Source organism: Sinocyclocheilus rhinocerous, unplaced genomic scaffold (genome assembly GCF_001515625.1).
Source record: "Sinocyclocheilus rhinocerous isolate Xijiao unplaced genomic scaffold, SAMN03320098_v1.1 scaffold860, whole genome shotgun sequence".
NCBI classification, from domain to species: Eukaryota; Metazoa; Chordata; class Actinopteri; order Cypriniformes; family Cyprinidae; genus Sinocyclocheilus; species Sinocyclocheilus rhinocerous.
Window position 1 is genome coordinate 987,856 of NW_015638565.1, and position 19,864 is coordinate 1,007,719.

The window sequence follows — 19,864 nt, forward strand, 5'->3', positions numbered from 1 at the left end:
TTAAAATTAAATATATACTAAATAACAATATACTGTATGTACATGTACATATTTATACAACAGGTTTGTGCAGCCTTTGACATTGTATAAAGTCACAACAGAATGAAATAATATTAGAAAAGAATAGATAATATATCTAAATATGACAATTGTGTATATGGAGAAATGAACAAACAAATACATTTATATATAAATATTCTGTGGGGATCTGTGGTTCAGGTATCAATGTGAATTTGGGTGTGTTAGAATAGTACATAAAAATAGATAAATCTATCATAAATCTGTTTACTGGACCTTATATTGTAAAATGTGACCTGTTCGTGCCACATGTATCACAGTACACTAACATGCCACCCTAATATTATCTTCTTAGATTTTGGTTTATGATTTAGCACAATGATGTGAAATGGCTGAGGCCCAATGATCATAACCGTCATGTCTTTAGTGATAGGCACGTTGTGTAATTATGCTGGGAAATTAAATAACATTTAAAGGCGTCATGCCATAACATTCACTGTAATAACAATAAGACTGTGCAATAAGTTTTGGTTTGATTATTATACATATAACCACTGTCTAGTTAATCATTAATAGATCTAATAGATTTCCATAACACCAAAGTGTTTTGCTTATTATTTATTGCGGTCAACAGTGAAGCCATCTCGCTAACCAAAGGTTATGAAAAGTATGGGCCTGGTTAAGAATATGCACAAAATAAGCAGACAACAAACAAGCAAACAAACATACATTATGCCAGTCCCAAACAACTTGTTAGACCTGAGTGAACATATACATTCTAGATGGTGTTTTCATATGATTTATAAAAGAGAAAGACCCTCACTAACACACATTAAGTAACATTGTAACATCTTTTTTTATTAAGAAACAATGTGAGAACTGCGTGATGGTGCATCATCTAGTGCAGGGGTGGGCAAACTTGGCCCTTCCAGGCCACTTTCCTTCAGAGGTTAGCTCCAACCCTAATCAAACACACCTGAACCAGCTAATCATTGTCTTCAAGACTACTAGAAGGCTACAGGCAGGTGAGTCATATCAGGGTTGGATCAAATCTCTGCAGGAAAGTGGCCTGGAAGGGCCAAGTTTGCCCATCACTGGTCTAGTGTCTATAGCCTAGTTCCTCGTCTAGCCAGTAGGGGGAGACAAAGCACATTCTAATCATAGAGTAGAATTTACGTAATGTGACCCTGATTAGTTTTTCCATAAGGGATGCAAGAAATCTAATTGATAATGACATATGCCTCCCTCATGATGCAAACAGCTTTAATAATAAAACAGTGCACAGGTGTAATGTCATCATCATCATTATGAAGTAAAAAATAATCAAGTCAGCTATCTATTTTTGTCATTGAGGATGCCCGACGAGGATTTAAGCTTTCATTAGTTTTTATTCAATGCGGAGAACAGGATAATAGGACAGTCTATGCAATGACCTAATCGTAGCCCTGTGATATTGTTAACCAAGACTTGACATTGGGACCTCATGAGGACAAACTCGTCCAGTGTTTACGGTAGAGCAAGACATCTGTGGCAAGCCGTTTTAACATTCATTCCTATTCATTCCATAACTAGTATATTTTTTTCGGTATCTGTTTTACCTGGCATGGTTGAATATCATAATATCACATCCACTAATTGTTAATTCAGTGTACATATATGAAAGTAAAATCACACATAAAATCATAAAATCTTCCAGACAGAAGAGAGATTCAATGTAGAGGAAAGAAGACTAGGCTACTAGCACTTCTTAATTAATATTAACAGTTCGAATCGTGATCTATTTCAGTTTTACTAGTACTTAATTGAAATAGCATCTACTCCAATTGTTTAATTCTCTCATACCTCTGACAAGTCAGAATGGATACTTTATAGTTCATTACAAATTCATAGACTGCTAGTTAACAACTGGAATACAAACTAGTGTCTAATAAAAAAGGCTGTGCTATATTTTAACTGTTACAAGTAACTAAAGAATAAAAACTAGCTCCTATTTCAGTAGGACTTAACTGCAAATTGTGTTATTTGTTTGATTGTATTTATCACTATGGAAGTGACTGCTAGCAAAGGTACAACTTATTGTAGCCAATGAATAAGTAATAGTGACTAATTCAATAGATACTTGTCAATACTGTATAATAGTGACTAATTAATAGTAATTTCTACTGAAATACTAGTATCCAATCAGTAAATACGCCTACTAGTATTTAATAGACAGTTATTGACACTGAAAAATATACTAGTTGGATAATTGTTATTTACTAACAATTAACAATTATAAGTAGCTATGGAAGCCAGTCCCCGCCACCAGGTAAATAAAGGTAACTGCAACCTCTCTGATTTTTTATTTTTATTTTTACTTTTTTTTCTTGCAAATCTCATTTTTTTATCTTAGAATTTTCTCAGACATAAACTCGCAGTTCTGAGAAAAATGTACAGATTCTGTTTTTTTTTTAAATTCTGAGTTTATTTTCTCAGAATTGCAAATTTATATCTCGTAACTTTCGTTTCTTTCTTTTTTTTCATCACATGGCGGAAACAAGTTTCCACAAAGTAGCACACTAGTATCATAAAACAGACACTATTTCTACGGAATAATGTTCAAACGGCTTGCCATAAATCACCGGCCTCTAAATGCCCCTCATAGGGGTATGTCACAAAAGCACGCAAACAGGCTGCGGATGATGCTGGGTTCACCCGAGTGCACTGATTTCTCCGAAGTCTAATGCACTCAGAGAGTGGTAGTTTTGCGCGAGATGCGAAGAGTAATGCCATATTCTGCTTTTATTCCTCGAGCTCGAGTTTGTACCTTTTTCCCAATTCGGTGGTGAAATCCACGGAATGTTCCATTAACAGGAACAGCTGAGGATCATGCCGCACCGAATATGGGAGAGATGTGCAGGATTACAAGGAGAAATGTCCGCGATTGAGATGCTCACAAATTAACAATCAGGTAACGCACGCGCCTGAGTCTTCGCGTTGATGGCGTGGATTTCCGTGGGTTTTCACGGTCTTGAATGCATCGCACATAGGTATCGGCGTGTTTTTATGCGTTGTCCCCCTAAAGCCCCTCCTTGTTTTGTTGCTGTAATGCTGTAATGTTTACATTGGATTGGAAGTGCATGGATGGATGGGACGCGGGTTTGCTTGTCTCGCGCTTACCTCAGATGTGCGTGATAGTGTGCACGCGCAGCGCATGTTAAGCTAGAATCTGATTTATTTGAGTTATTTTCCCGTGAGTTAAACATTAGCAAGGAAGGTTACATTGCGGTGTTTTCTCTGCAGTGAAGCCAGTCGAGAGGCCCTTTGAAAATGCTGCAAAAATTATTCCGACCTATGCGTACTCAGACGACTTAAACGCAAAGATTGTTGTAAAGAAAAACAAATGCTACACACAGCCCTCATCGTTCTCATACAGTCTGCTTCATGCGTTGTATGATGCATTTCCTAGAGCAAGTAAAATTCGTATTTTTTAAGATTTCAGTTCATGAACTTGAAAAGTGCATTGAATAAAGTAGATGTTACTTTGACCGCCCCTCAAGTAAAGACGCTTGTATGTGTTTCTGTCCGCCGGCTAGCCATTTGGCGCAAGGCTTATGTAACAGACTGGGCTGTGTCACACTGTCTCTGATGGAGAGGCGGATGAGAAATGCTAGAGAGAACACTGTTAGATGCTCTCCAACATGATGTTCTTTCCTGCTTTTCATTTAGTCCACAATAATAATAACAACACAAATAATGATAATAATTATTCATAATAATAATAAATAAATTATTTTACTATTATTATACCATAATTAAAAACAATGCTTTGCAATGACACTTTATATCATACATGAATGTATATAATAAAATCACAAAAACAACTTAAACATGAAAACTTAAGCATTTTACTCTCGTTACCCTTCAATTTTATTTTCTAGTAATCATCATCATCTTCAGAATCATTATATTGTAGGCTAAAATATGTTAAACTTTGTAGTTAGATGATGAAAAAGTTAATTTGTACATTATTTCCAACATAAATTGTAGAATATATAATAATGTAGTAATTTGCATGTTGCAGTGGTTTAGCGAATTACTCCAAACTATTCTGTAGAAACTATAAATCCTATATTTTACTCTTTCTTGATTCCATTTATAAATGCTATATGAAACATGAACATATAGGAGATGGCCAGTTTTTATAGAAGAAAACAAGAGATCCATGAGTTACCTTTGTGGGTAATCAGAAGTTCAGGAAGTGGAGAAAAGGACTTCCACTTGCAATAACTGTTTGTTCGTATTTATTTGTTCGTTTGAAGCATCCCTTTGATTCTTTGACATGCTGTTTGAACTGATTTAAGATTATATTTACCTTGTGAATTGCATTGTTTTAAAGGAATTGAATAAGATGCTCTCTGAATGATACAATATGACTGTGTTGCATCACCCTTGTCTGATAACTGCAACATATCCCTTGTGACAAACAACATCCCCTTTATCTGGGACTACCAATGCAACCTCAAAATGAATGTCAGTGGCATAATAAATCATCACCGATAACACGCTCTACCTGCTATGCTTGTGTTTAATGTTTTGACTTCTGCAAAACACAAATCATCTGACTCCATCTTTTGGATTGCAAAACACTTTTGGGAGCTGAAACGAACTCTTATAGTGTTTTCACACTTTGTTTTTTTTTGCGATCTAGCGATTTGCATGGATTTTGACATACATTTGAATGCTCCAAAAGGAGAAAGTAAAAAAAAAAAAAAAAAAAAACACCCAGGTTTCACATTTGCATGAAAGTTGCTAAATTATGACATACATATAATGTAATATTATTCTATAATGACTGAATTTGCTCAAATTTGCCTCTAAATATGTATTCATCATTTTGTGTTAATGCATTCATTTTGTTCTTTTAAGCAATGGAAAACAAACAAAAAAATAAGCTATGTAATAAATATTATGATGCTTTTTGATTGAATTTGCAAAAATGTGCCTCTAAATATGTATTTTATATCAGATTGTTTTATTGCATTAGAGCTACAGAAAACAAAACTATATATAATATATTTTGATGCCAAAGATCCATAAATCCATATTTTTTATTGAAAAAGCAGCTACATGAACCCCTGGCCTGTGCTCTTTTTTTTCTTAAGGGGTGTTAAACATAACTAAGTAATTATTCTCAGTAATAATCATTTTAAATATTACAATAATTTTAAAGTTAGATTGTTTTCTTGAAAAAACCAAAGTGAACTAAAGTGATCCAAAACGAGTGTGAATGTAAGAACTAGGACCCTTTTTGATTCATTTCACTTTTTGGACCACTTAAAGGGGTCTGCGTTTGTTTTAGTAAAGAGGAAGTGTGAAAACATCCTTAAAGTTGGGATCAGGTTGGAGCGATTCGACATCAGCATCTAAAAGTGTCTGTCTCTGTCTCTTGCGTGGTAGTTTTTAGAGGAAGAAGGCGTGACTACAGGCACACAACAATATTGAACTGCACCCATGTCAGACTCGCAGCTCAAACTCATTTCGAATGCATCGGACATAATAATAAAGGAAACAACAAGTGCACGCTATAACAAGTTTGTTGGAGAGAAGTTATCTGATGTTAGGCAGCAGAGGAATATGCATTTTCTCTTTCAATGCTGAAGAGCAACGCCTGTTCGACAACAACAAACTCAAGCCCGTGGACGTGAACTAGGAAACGGACGATGCCTGTGTGTTAACCATGACCGTCTGCTAGTTTTCCCGGACGGTTTCTTTTGGATTAGTCTGTAAGTTCACCAAACGTGACATACTGCATCGATTTAGTCGCCAAAAAGCAGCGCGTGGACGAGTCGGAAACTCGCGCGCCATTGAAAACAAGTAAGCTCGGTTGGTGCTATCATACTTTGCTTATTGGACACAAAGCTGTCATATTCCACCTAAAATAAAAATGAAACCACTCTTGGTAGTCAGACGTTTACATTCATGACGTGCAGACTTTCTAAACGTGGCGTTGAAGCTAAACGATGTTTCTTTTGTCAGCGGTGCATCCCTGCATTTCCTGTTCAGCGCTTCATCTGCTCCGGCTGTGTGCTAGCGATAGCAGCTAAGGGCTTGGAAAGTGCATGCGATTTGTTTAATCATTTTTATGTTATGTACAAACTCCATGTAGCATTGAGAACGTGTTTAAAGAGCACGAGGGCAACTGCGGATGTTTGCACGAGCCCCGCGCGTGTCTGTAAAACTTCGGCCTCGCGACTCTTTGTGCTATTGTTGATGTCCACGGTGTGGTGGGCCACGATGACACTTTTAAGTGTTTTATTCATGGGAAATGTGCACAGTCCTTATTTGAAGCATGCATAATGTTCAAATCATACCCACAAGCCCTTTCAAGTGATTATTTTTGATAAAGTGAGGCATGCGAGGTTTGGTGGCGCTCCTTTGTTATTGCTTTGTCTGTGTGAAAGCACATGGCCCTCCACGCTTTTGTTGTTGAAGTTACAGCTCCCCCTCTTTGTGGCAAATCAACCCAGTCTTTCCATTAAACACGGTTTACGCTTCCAGTTTGTAAGTATTTTTTGGTATCTGTTTAATAATTTTACACATTTTACGTTTGAATGTCATGTGTAGCACGATGAGAAGTTTATGTGTGCTTGTGTGAATTATTGCACACTCCACTGATTTTGATAAAAGTAATAATGTATTTGAAATCTGTATATATATATATATATATATATATACACACACATACAGGGTTTGTATAATTTCAGCTCCCCCAGTCTTCTTGTACTTCAAAGATTAGACGTAATGAATCCATAAATGAATACACAACAGCTTGTTGAGGTCATTGAGGCGTGTTGTGTTAATTCTATGACACTATTCTTGGTTTCAAATGGAAAACCTATGACCTATTTGTTTCCTTTGAAAGCAGGCCTTTTCACATTTTAAGTTCATATGGTCATTTTTTAAGGAATAATTCACCAGAAATTTGTTGTTCACTGTATGCTGTTAATTTGTAGTTTTCTATTTTGAGAAATTTTAAAGAATGCAAATGTTTCTATTTTCCATACAATAGATGTTTATAGTGACCACAGCTGACAAAAAGCTCAAAAAATCACCTTACAAGTCATTTTCACTAAAAATTGGTCACTTGACATGCTTTGCTTGTGATACAGGCTAGAACAAAAGGATCTGTGAGCAAAAATAAATAAAACAATTTTTTTCCATGCAACACATGGTGATCACTGGCTGTCAAAGTCAGTTGCAGTTTTTTTTTAAATATTTTTTTTAACTAAAAAATAATAATAATTGTATGTGAGGTTGGGATTTGAACCAGGTTCCCCCTGCATGTTAAACAAAAAGTGTACCACAACTTACTACTTTGCCTCATGTTTTGAAAGCCTGCGAATGTCACTAATGCTAAATTATGTACAGTATAACTTATTTGAGAGTACTATATTTGATTTTAAACATGGCATATGTAAAGGTTTTTAGTAAATAATAAATTTTTTAAGCATGTTCCTCACTCAAAGCTGTCAGAAGTCATGAGAACTACTTTTATGGTGTTCTTTGTGGAGCTTGGCAGACATGGTTGCTATGAACAGTCAGTGTATGGGGGAAAAAGCAGTAAGAACAAAAAATAACAGCTTACGGGTTTGAATTGACATGAGGATGAGTAAATAATGACAGAATTTTGGTTTCTGGTTATACTGTTCATATTAAGTTAATCTAACATAAGTTGAAATGCACATTAAATGACTACAAAGGGTTGTGCAGATTTTCTCTAAATCATTATTCAATTCACAAAAACAATATTTCCTCTGTTTTAAACAGAGTTCCGACAATCTGAGGCTGTTAGACACAAGTGCCTCTTGCACTACTGGTCTCCCCACCCCAGGCAGGTGTGACTCGTTTGTACGACGTCACAAATGCGACCATGGGAAGTAGCAGTGAGTAGGCGGCAATCAACAGCCCCCTTAAACCAGAGGAGGGTCGTCGGGGAGCCTTGCATCACCCCTCTGCACCTCAGGAGAAGGTGAGGCGGCTGTCATCATTTTGAGTCAACAAAAAACATCTGCAGAGTATCTACTTACAATCTGTGTGCGTTCATGTCCTAGTCCTCCAGTACGACGTCAGTGGGGACAGCGGGATAGACCTACTGTGCACACTTCCCTACATCAGGATGAGAACTTCCACCACCCTGTCTTCTCCCAGCATCAGCAGATTCATTTAGATGAGTCCAGGCATTATAGCCACACCAGTGCACCTCCACGCATGCTGCATACTTCCACACAACCCCCCCAACAGAGCTCCATCATGGTGGATCTTCACGAACAGGTATTCGGTGTTGTTTTCCATTAGAAACAACAATTTCTGTTCCCTATATAATGCGCTATTTGACGTTCACTATATTTAATAAGTAGATGAAAAATAAAGTTATAAAAAAAGTAATATCTGTATAAATAAAATAATAAAATCAAACATTTTTGACAGATTATTTTCTGTTTCTTAGCCTACAGTTGGGCATTCATATTATATTTATATATTTTAATTTCAGGCCTTGAGAATATAAAAATAAATACATTTGTAAAAATATCAGTGTAAATGTATAAAAACTATAAAATCAAACATTTTTGACAGTTTTATTGTTGTTACTTAGGCTCTATTGGCCATTTACATTTGCATTTCAGTCCTTTAATATGTATAAAAATAAATGTATAAAGTATAAAAAAATATCAATTTAAATGTATAAAAAATATAAAATAATTTTTAATGGATCTTTCATTTTTACTTAGGCTTAGGGTGTTTATATTTGCTTTTCAGGCCTTGATTATAAAAAAATATTTTTATGAAAAGTATTAAAAAAAAAATCAATTTTAAATGTATAAAAACTATAAAATCTTTTAACATTTTTATTGTTACTTGGGCTACAATTGGACTTTTATGTTTGTGTTTCAGGCCTTCAATAAATATAAAAGTAAATACATTTAGTTACAAATACAAATAGTTTAAAAAAAATCTATTTAAATGTATAAAAATATACATTTCAAATTTTTAGTTGTTACTTGGGCTTCAATTGGGCAATTTGCATTTCAGGCCTTTTAATAAATATAAAAATAAATACATTTAGAAAAAGTATTAAAAACAAATCCTTAAGAGAACTATGGGACAGGACCCTAAACCAAAATGCAGAACATGAAAGTTGAACATTCATGAGCCAGATTAAAGCATAAGCTGGTAGTTTTGAGACCACTAGCATATAGACAAGAATTGCATTTACTCAGACTTTGATGTGAAAGTGATATGTGTAGACTGCTGTGATTATGAATATCAGAAGTAGTGTTTTTTTTTTTTTTTTACACATAACCTGAACTTTTTGTGTTGTGTTGTGTTCAAGATGCATCAAGGATCAGTTCCGATATCTTACACAGTTACCACGGTGACGACCCATGGTTTTCCCATCCACACCGGGCAACCTATCCCAGCCTGCAATGCTCAGCAGCTCCCAGCATGCTCGGTAATGTTCAGCGGACAGCTCTCTCTGCTCTGCTGCCTTCCTCCTCCAGTGAGTTTGAAAAGGAAGAGCTGGAATGTCAGTGAAGTTTGTGTAGAGCACACCTAACATGTCCCATCGCTCCAGCTTTACTTTAGCTGATGTATGTGTGTCCCAGGCAGCCATTATGCCCACATGTCCTCTTACCCAAAGATACTCTATTATGAGTGTTGTTCTGTATGTCCCTCTCATGCTTACACATTAGGCATTGGTAAACAGCTACATTCCACTTTTTGATGTTCATTTAGGCTTTTCCTGTGCCTCTAGAATGCGTAATGACCTTTTTATGATGCAACTTTCAAGGGGCAATGTGCAACCCCCTTAGTTTTTGTTTGTATTGCCACTGCAAATGTCTGGGGTATTTTATCTTTGACATGGATAGCAAAGGTGTACTTTCTGCTAAATTTATCATCTGCTCTAGTCATTGCATTTGCGTCAACATACCCACCTCTGTATTTTTTATGTGGCCACGGTGATGTACAGTTGAATGTGTCTTATATTGTGTTATATTATTATTATTATTATTATTATTATTGCTTTTATTATTCCTATTATATTAAATTATTATACAAAAAAGGGAAATAAAACAATAAAAGAAAAATATTTTTTTTCATAGTTTTCCCCATCCATAACGCTAATGCTGTTGCAATGGTTTAGCGGATTTCTAAATAGTGCAGAATAATGAAAATGTTAGATATTCTTTACTCCAGAGTATGTTAGCATAGCATGTTGCCTTCCCAGTATTAACAGTCATTTCTTAAACTGCACAGCAATTCAGCATTCAAATGCCCATTCTCCCTTTCTTCATGAATTTATCTGTGGTTAGTGACTCTTTGTTGTCTGCTATTTCTTTTTCTGTTTGTCTGCAGCTCATTCAGGCCTGCACCATGCAGCACCTGCCTGTGTCCTATCAGGCATTTCCACCATTGATCTCCAGTGAGCATTTTATCCTGCACCCCAGTCCACCAGTGCCACCCCACCAGCCTCCTCATCTGCCTCCACTCAACCAGTTTGTCCCCATACAGCCCCAGCACCCGCGCATGGTAAATGCAAATTATGTTGAAAAACATGTAATATATTTTTATAAATGCATTAGGCTGTATAAAAAATATATATACACACATACTCTCACACAACCACACATATAGCATTTAAAAGAATATTACATAGACATTTTTCACTATAATTAAAGATATATAAATATATAAAATATTACTTTCTATATGATTTTAAAAAATTGCTCAATTTTGTGCATTTCATGTAAATTATGTTAACAACATGGGTGGGTGGCATGACCAAAATCATCTTTGTATGAGTAATTTTATATCAAGGTAGCTGTAAATGTAGTGATACAACTATTTTTACTGTAAATTCAGCACAAAGACATTTAAGTAGTCATAGTGCTGTTTTTTTTAATCAAAAAACATAAATGTAGTAAATAGTTCTTTTGCTGGAAATTCAACCAAAACAAAACATTTATTTAGTATTAGTAGTAGTAGTGTTGTTCTTTTATATAATAAACCAATCAGTGTCATTTGAGTTTCCCTCTTTTGATTATTTATAATTAGATGAGTTTCTAACTTGACAAATACAAACTAAAAGATAGGCTTGTTCTAAATAAATTAATAAATCTGCCTTTAATGCTAAATAATTTTCACATTATGTACTGCTTTAGGTAAAAACAAGACTCAAAACCGTACATACATTATTGGATGAGCCATGTTTAAAGGTTCAGAATGCTGAAAAACACAATTTTTTGCTATCCAGCACTGCACAACTTGCGGTTTATTATTCCCAGTGTTGAGTGTAGTGCACTAGAGTAATACATGTAATGTGATTACTGTTCAGACAGTGTAATTAGTAAAGCAATCCCCTTACAATCTAGAGAAAACAATTAGTCACGAGTAACAGATTAGTCCCCACAACTGATTGTACTCTTAATAAGTAATTTAAAAAACAGTGTTGAATACTGTGCTGTGACAAAATGAATTCTTTCTAAAATAGCACATGATTTTATGGTATTAATAGTCATAATTGTATGCTAGAGGTATGACTTATATACTTGTGTGTTCAGCCTCTGCAGAGGGTGGAGAATGAAGTGGATCTGCGAGGAGACCAGCATCCGTTAGGAACATTCTCTTATCCTCCGGCCCACCATCCACCAGCAATGACCCCCTCCGTCCCCCTCCAGTACCTCCCCCAGGAGCCCCTCCATCAAGAGCTACCCTACGGAGTGGTGAGATGTCTTTGCTTTTGAATGTCAACAAAGCATATAAATTACTGTAATGAAGTCAAAAATGATATACTGATTCAAATGAGCAGCCGTTGCATAAACAGGTAATGACATTAAACAAAAAAAGAAAAAAAAATGGCCTTAATGTAGATAACAGAGAAGGTTTACTGGTGTGGATTAGTGTTGAAAGGTCTGGTTTAGCATAGCAAAAGTAGGTTCAAATGCCAGAAAGCAAAGTTTGTAATAGTACTACTGGTGTAACATTTTTGAATAATTGTAAACCGCAATAGTAAAAACAAAGTTGGTCTTCACAAACTTTATTTTTTGATGTTGGCTCGACATAGCTATGTCAAAGTAAAAGAAGTTTTAAAAATTATTTGTCTAATGTTGGCCTTATACACAATATGTACAAGATGGATCGATAGCTTTGTGTTTACAGTTGAACTGTTTGACTGTTTAACTGACAGTTGACATTTGGAGAAATATGGGATTTTTGATTGTGTGCTGCAGAAAAACTGTAAGTTCCACCAATTATCTTAAATTAAGATTACTAAGTTAGAAAATTGTGTTGAAATATTGAACATGGCTCAAAGCTCTAGAAAGAAAATTGTCAATATAAGCCTGTGGGAAATGGGGAACTCGAGTCAGAACAGTTTTAAAGACTGCGCCTAGTTTGGTCAACATGAAAGCAAAGTTGGCCCCATTTATGTACTTAAAGTATGTTCCTGTCTTATTGTGGGTGGTTAAATTACAACATTAATTTAACAACATTAATTTAATAATTAATTATTATTTTCTTACAACATTAGGAAGATCAGGCCCTTTCTTTCAGAACATGCTTCACAACTCCTTGTTCAAGCTCTTGTTCTGTCCAGGCTGGACTATTGCAATTTTCTCTTGGCAGGTTTTCCAGCCACTTCTATCAAACCTCTACAGTTAATCCAAAATGCCGCTGCAAGATTAATCTTTAATGAGCCAAAAAGAACGCACGTCACACCTCTATTCATCAATTTGCACTGGCTACCAGTAGCTGCTCGCATAAAGTTCAAGGCATTAATGTTTGCCTACAAAACCACCATTGGCTCTGCACCCCTTTACCTAAATTCATTACTTCAGAGTTATGTGCCCTCTAGAAGCTTGCGTTCTGCAAGTGAACGGCGTATTATTGTGCCATCTCAAAGAGGCACAAAATCACTTTCACAGACTTTTTCATTAACTGTTCCCTCCTGGTGGAATGACCTGCCCAACTCAATCCGAGCAGCTGAGTCCTTAGCCATCTTCAAAAAACGACTAAAAACACATCTCTTCCACCTTTATTTGACCCTCTAACTCTAGCACTTTCTATTCTATTTTAATTCTACTTTATCTATATTTATCTTTTTTTTTTTTTTTACCCCACTAGCTTTCTATTTTTTCTATTCTATCTACTTGTTTTTCTTTGTGTGTGTGTGTGTGTGTATAATATGTGTGTGACTTATCATTTGCACTTATATATTGTTGCTCTTTTGTTAGTTTTGATTGCTTCTATTGTCCTCATTTGTAAGTCGCTTTGGTTAAAAGCGTCTGCTAAATGACTAAATGTAAATGTTAAATGGTAGAATTAACCATCTAGAATTAACCTACTTTGCCTTTCTATTGATGTCATTTAAAATGCACAGGCTATTGGATAATACGTCTTCATTTTCCTTTTTTTCTAAATTACCTAAATTGGCCTGGTGTTGGCTCTGTTTTCCTACTGAAATGCTCTTTACAGTCCTCATACATTATATGTACGCATATTTGCATTGCTTTCTCTCGGTAGATCCCACCTGCTCACATGCCACGATTGGTTGATTATGTACAGTGCCTACGTTTAATGCTCAAGTATGAAAACAATAGGAAAACAAAGCCAAAACCCAGACATTTAAGGCAAATTAGAAATCCCGACCAGGAAAAGGAGGATGTATGGTCACCCTATTGGATAAAATGAATCAATTGCTAAATAGCAACAGTTTTACTCTCATCAGGCAATCAACCCACAAGTGGCTTATTTCTAGTCCTTTTTGTATAGTAAACAGGAATAAGGGAGTGTATTTTGCACACTTCATCTTTACTCTCAGGTTGCTCCAGGGGGATTGTCTTTGTAGTAGAAATCCTGCCAAAGTAGCTTTGGATGAGATTTGCTAAATGAATAATAATAATTAAAAGGTTTTCCTCATGTGTTGTCATCTGTTTCCTTAGCCATATCCGCACATGCTGCCAAGGCGTATAACTGGACAGAGGTACCGATTACAGCAGCATCTGCCTCCCCCGCCCCCTCTGCCGCCCTACTACCCCGGCTTCTTACCATACTTCCTGTGAGAGTCTCTTCTACTCTTTACACACATTTTGCTGTATGAATGTTTCACATTCTAATAATGGACATTGATTGGACATTGAATGGTTATGATTTTATAAAGCCTTTGTGATATTTTTCTACTACAGTGAAAGAAAAGGTTGTTTGCATAGAGTGTATGCTAATGATTTATGTGTTTGTGAAACAGCTCGATGCTTCCTGTGCCTCCAACTGCTGTGGGTCCTGCTATCAGTCTGGACTTGGATGTAGATGATGTGGAGATGGAGAACTATGAGGTAAAGTTGAGAAAAGGTTAACTTTATAGAATTAGCGAGTTACTTTAAAGAATTAAAGCTAATTTTGGAACAGAGATTATGTCATTATCTTGTTGCTGTTTGGGTGAAGAGTTTTGAACACCCGTGATTTTTTAAATTTTTTTCTCAGGCGTTATTAAACCTTGCTGAGAGACTCGGAGAAGCGAAACCCCGAGGACTAACGAAAGCTGATATAGAGCAACTTCCGTCCTACAGGTTCAATTTAGAAAACCACCAATCTGAGCAAACTCTGTAAGTGTTCTCTGTTATATGCGCCCTCGCTATATAATCTTGAAGGTTTGATTGTGACTTGGTATTGATGCTCCATTATCTTGAATTTTCTTACAGGTGTGTTGTATGCTTTAGTGATTTTGAGTCAAGGCAGCTACTTCGAGTATTACCCTGCAACCACGAATTTCATGCAAAATGTGTGGATAAATGGTTGAAGGTAAGTGATGTTTTAATGCACAAAATCTGCAATAACTAACAGCAAAACATTGTAAATATTAGTGTTTTGACCGATATAAATACTTATGTAGACTATTGTTTAAATGTATGGGATCAGTAAGATTTTTGAAAATTTTACAATGATGTCTCTTATGCTCATCAGTGTTGCATTTATTTGATCAAAAATACAGGGAAAATAGTAATATTGTGAAATATTATTACAGTTTTAAACAACTGTTTTCTGTTTGAATAGATTTTAAAATGTAATTTATTCCTGTTATGGCAAAGCGACATGATCCTTTAGAAATCAATTTAATATGCTGATTTGGTGCTCGAGAAACTTTTCTTATTATTATCAATATTGAAAACAGTTGCTGCTTAATTTTTTTGTGGAAACCTAGATTTTTTTTTTTTTTTTTTTTTTTTTGAGGATTCTTTGATGAAGAGAAAGTCTGAAAGAAAGCATAGCAATTTTACGGTGAAAAAGTCTTCACTGTCACTTTTGATAAATTTGATGCATCCTTGCTGAACAAAAGTATTAATTTCTTTAACAAAAATGTTTTTTGTGTTTATAATTTTATGATAATTAATTACTAAAATGAAATGGAAAAAATGTAAATCAATATACTCACTTAATATGTAATTTTTAGTAAATGTTGATTACATTTATTTACAAATTTACTAAAAAATGAAGACATCTGTTTTTATGCTGTCTTTAATTGGATAGGCAGCCAATGTATAGATCCATCAAAAATGTACGGAAACATCACTGGCTTGCAGAAATTAATTCGAAATATGTCTTGCAGACCAATCGCACCTGTCCAATCTGTCGAGCCGACGCGTCTGAAGTTCACCGCGGTGTGGAATGAGTTCAGGTTTTTGTCCTTCACTGGAAAACAGCACAAATCCTTGAGTGTGTTCTGTGAGTGGGGACACCTGATCTCCAGCCAAACGCAAATCTACCCCCACCCCGCTCCCAACCCCACCTCTACAATAAGCAATCTCGGAATTTGTACGGAACCTGTTTGACCTCTGCTGTGCGTCATTGTGTGAGTTTCATGAAAGCTACTGCCGCCTATAGCCTCTTCCGAGTTCTGGAATTGTGACCGGGTTTTTTTTTTGGGGTTCTTTTCATCTTTTTTTTTTCATTAACCTGCCCTTGTTTCGCAAATTCCAAAGATAACCTGTAATACGTGTTGTGTTGGCATATTCGTTTACGCAATTGAATATTCTCTAGTTGTTTGATCACAGATAATTAAAATCGTGCTTTAGTGTCGTTACGGACTGCGGGAGTGGACCTGGATGATGGTGGTTTTTGGCTTTACTGTGCAATCAGACAAGTTCGTAGGACGCGGCCGCTCCGCCAGTGAACGACCATCATAGATGCATGTCTGTATAAGCGATGGGCTGAGGGACTCGTTAATAATCTATGTTTTGCAATAATGTATTGATCATTTGAATATCTTAATCCCGATTCTCTTTTATCTGCGAATGCTGTTGTGAAGGTGTGACTTTCAGTGGTTCAGAGTTCCAAGGAGGTTAAAGAGGGAAAACGTAGACAAAAAGGACTGCAAAATGACAGACGTGAATCCATCGGGAAAATTCCCGCTGGGCTTTCACCACAGTCGTAGAGATATTGTGAAGCAGTGGCGTTTTTGCTGTTTGCTGGCAAGGCCAATCGGACTGGCCCATGAGAACACAGGGACGAAGACAGCACACTGCCTCTGCCAGCTCCCACCTGGCTGCACTGCACAACCCCCATCGATTCTGGACCGGCCCTCTTCATCCCGCTCCCTCACACTCCGCTAGATCCAGGAGAACATCTCACGGGCCTCGCGCGGACTGTTCTTTTAGACTAGCAATATTTGAATTAATGAGATCCACCACATTTCAGCCTCAAGAGGAACGTCGGGCGGTCTCCGTCTTGCCATTCTCACACCCGTTGCATTTCCGACGGAGGCCAAGGAGCTCGCATTTGCCCGTCCAGAATGACTTTTTGGGAAAGGGTGGAACACTTTGCAGAAAGCAATACGTGCAATGAGTGTGTGAAGTGAACGCAACATTTGACCTAATTTTGGAGGACTAGGCTTTTTGTTTTTCCTCATGAGCCAAATAATCAATATACTCTACAAGATTTTAGCTCTGCCTTCTCAAGACCTTGACAAGCACAAACCTGCTACTAATCTTCATACATCCTTTGTCAGTTCCTCTTTTAAAAGTAGACTTTTTTTAAGTGGTGTTATTTATTTCTTTCTTTCGAGAGAGTTTTTGAAGGATTTGGTTGGAATATTGAAACATCTTTAGTGCGTTTTAGTTTGCCTCCCGTTGTCAGGTCTCAGGCCATGTTCACAGTGTAAAGTGATGTGAAAGAAAAAACATTGTATGCATAGCCTTGGTGTGAAAGGTTGCAAATTATCGTCTTGTTTTTAAGACAAAAGAATGTTGAAACCCTCTGTATTTCTAGTTATGCCCTCTCCTGTGCGCCACTTGACTGTAGTCGTTCCACGAAGATCCCAGATAGGATTCGAAGGGTCGTTTAAAGAAAAAAAAAAATGCACTGTAAAATGTTTAACTCGTGGTTCACTCGATTCCAAAAACAAGCCTGAACTTGAACTATTTGGGAATTCTTTTTTTGTTTGTTCCCCAAGTACTTTAATTATAGGACTTTTAAATATATATATTCATGAGACGTTTGTCCACTGAATAGTCATTGTAACTCAATGGACACACTGGCTTTCTCGGGTAAAGGGACTCTCTTAAGAGAATGTGAGAATCTTGTGTTTGCGTGCCATGTTTTAAAAAAAGCCATTGTAATGAATTTAATCCACACTTTTGATAAGTAATCTATATATACATATCTGTTCACTGGCATATATTTTGAGTATAACGGAGAAAAAAAAATCACTCAGGGCCTCTCTGTAATTGAAAAATAAAGGAAAACAGTCCATTTCAAATGGGATTGATGCCATGGAGATATATTTGGGTATTCTGGGTTGTTTTCCTCAGGCCATGCTTATTTTAAATGTAATCAACTTGAACTAATATTCCTTTTATAAATAGTGGTGAATATTATTCCATTATAAGACTGGCATGCAAAGAAAAAAAAAAGATGAAGTGACATGTTGTATCGAGTGAGAATAGGCTTTTCGTCACTGCAGCCGATCATTAGCGTATGTTACTCGAACCTGTTTTGCAGCTGTTGCGTTTTTCCGTGTTCTTGTACTTGAACCACACATAAAGGTTGTAATACCGTTGAAAAACGTGCCACGGTGCACACTGTCCTACCTAGACCACTTCCAAGACTATTCTTACAGTGTTTGCATGATTTAAGGATTCAAAAAAAAGAAAAGGAAAAAAAGGTCAAATAAAAAATGAAATCTGTATTTTCAGTGAAAGAGATTTAGACGGGTGGGCAAGTATTTAATTGTGCATAATATGCATGCATGTCTAACCAGGTCCCAACTGGTTTTTTAGGTAGATCTAGTTGGCTTTGGGTTCTGGGTGTAGAGGACTTTCTGCTCAGCTGATAACTGCCATGCACTGTACTGCACACATTTGTAATAGAACCGAATGACTACAAGATTTTATTGTGCTTGTACTTGCAAAAGAAAGAAAAAATAAGAATAATAATATAGGACATTTAAAATAAATAACATTAAGCTTGATGCCAGTGGGAAGTCAGTGGTTTTTTGAAGTGGAAAAATGTGATTTGATAGGCTCCTCACCACATTTGTGCTTCTATTGTTGCCTCAGTTACTGACACACTTGCCTGGAATCTAGATAATGGAAAGCCATATAGTAAAAAAGGTGCTAGATATTCTATATTTAGGTGTAATGCTACATTCACATAAGAGAATGCAATAGTTTGTTATGGGTCTCTATTCATACAGCATGCAGTGCTACTAGTACCCTCACGGTGGTCAGAAACAATTAATAACATTATCAACAGGGGTTTCAATTAAGAAAAAAAAAGAAAAATATTTAGCTTTACTTGTATGCACTGGTAGACCATTTTAAAGAATAATATTGTTTTACTGCCCGAGTGATCAGATTCAATACATCTGCCTTAATAAATCAAAGTAGTAGGAGATTTCGTGTGGGTTGAAAAACACGGCGTTATCACTCATTCACCAAAACGGTCAGAAATATATGTACCTGTTGTGCGGTTCTCTCTACCTTGAGCATCTGTAACTGTTATGGTTTAAAAATAAGTTGTTGATATACACGCAAGCACTTTTGCTTGGGGTAACCGGCTGTGGGCTATTTCTAATATATCCTTATTTAGATTTATAAAGGAATTTTTCATAATAACCAAGATTCCTTGAAAACCTCAGTGTTACCTGTATTGAATTACTAAAGCTATAATTTTTTTTCATTCCATTGGAATCATTGTTTGTAGCATTTAACATATAACTAGTTATAGTGTATTATAAATACATCTGTATACTGATTGAAATTTTTAAGATTTGTACTTTTTTTAAATGAAAGTTGCAAGTTCTGCTTTACTGAGTAGTGCAATCATATTTTTTTTTTAAATTGTGGCTGAGAGGGTTGTTCACTAATAAATGTGTGATGTATACTCATACTACACTGACTAAAGGAATCACTGCTTTAAACGTATTGCACAATACAGATGTGTCGCAGTTCAGTTACTTGTCTTGGGGGTTTCTGTGTCTCAAAAGAGTTAAAAAGTGAATCTCATAAAGAATGTTTAGGTCATATTTCCCCATTTAATCAAAAGCAATAAACCTTAATCTGTTTAGACGGCATGCTAAATTTAACGTGGATGTAAACAAGGCTGTGAGGTGTAGACTTAGTCTTTACATTGGCACGCACTGTATAGATATCCCAGGTCATGTAATTTTCTGATTTGTTTCAGATTTGTTTTATTTTCATCTTTCAGATTTAGTTTGTCTACTGAACTTTTTTTCTTCTTCAGAAAGACATTTCATCAGCTGAACAATCATGTTGTTAAACAACAGGACCATCCATTGAATGCACTACTTCTG

The 19,864-nt window shown here is 36.1% G+C and overlaps 1 protein-coding gene across 5 annotated transcripts; it reads left to right on the forward strand.

The window, feature by feature from the left end:
- Nucleotides 1–2,688: 2,688 nt before the first annotated feature.
- LOC107749756 (RING finger protein 44-like) lies at nucleotides 2,689–19,214 on the forward strand. Of its 5 annotated transcripts, none has more exons than XM_016564916.1 (11): nucleotides 2,689–3,047; nucleotides 7,828–8,029; nucleotides 8,112–8,331; nucleotides 9,392–9,559; nucleotides 10,417–10,590; nucleotides 11,622–11,783; nucleotides 14,001–14,116; nucleotides 14,303–14,390; nucleotides 14,539–14,660; nucleotides 14,757–14,856; nucleotides 15,662–19,214. In XM_016564916.1, exons 2-11 carry the CDS (start codon nucleotides 7,923–7,925, stop codon nucleotides 15,722–15,724), a joined length of 1,320 nt encoding a protein of 439 aa, XP_016420402.1. In that variant the 5' UTR covers nucleotides 2,689–3,047; nucleotides 7,828–7,922; the 3' UTR covers nucleotides 15,725–19,214. The 5 variants fall into 5 exon arrangements, with proteins under 5 accessions (XP_016420402.1, XP_016420400.1, XP_016420399.1 ...); XM_016564914.1 differs by having other exon boundaries at nucleotides 2,689–2,968; XM_016564913.1 differs by lacking the exon at nucleotides 2,689–3,047 and adding an exon at nucleotides 5,303–6,561.
- Nucleotides 19,215–19,864: the final 650 nt, after the last annotated feature.

Bases quoted from the DNA above. Each gene is read 5' to 3' on its own strand.
- LOC107749756 (XM_016564916.1), top strand. From the start codon at position 7,923: ATGCGACCATGGGAAGTAGCAGTGAGTAGGCGGCAATCAACAGCCCCC. The intron at 8,332-9,391 runs GTATTCGGTGTT...GTTGTGTTCAAG, and splicing joins TGGTGGATCTTCACGAACAG to ATGCATCAAGGATCAGTTCC. The intron at 10,591-11,621 runs GTAAATGCAAAT...TTGTGTGTTCAG, and splicing joins AGCCCCAGCACCCGCGCATG to CCTCTGCAGAGGGTGGAGAA.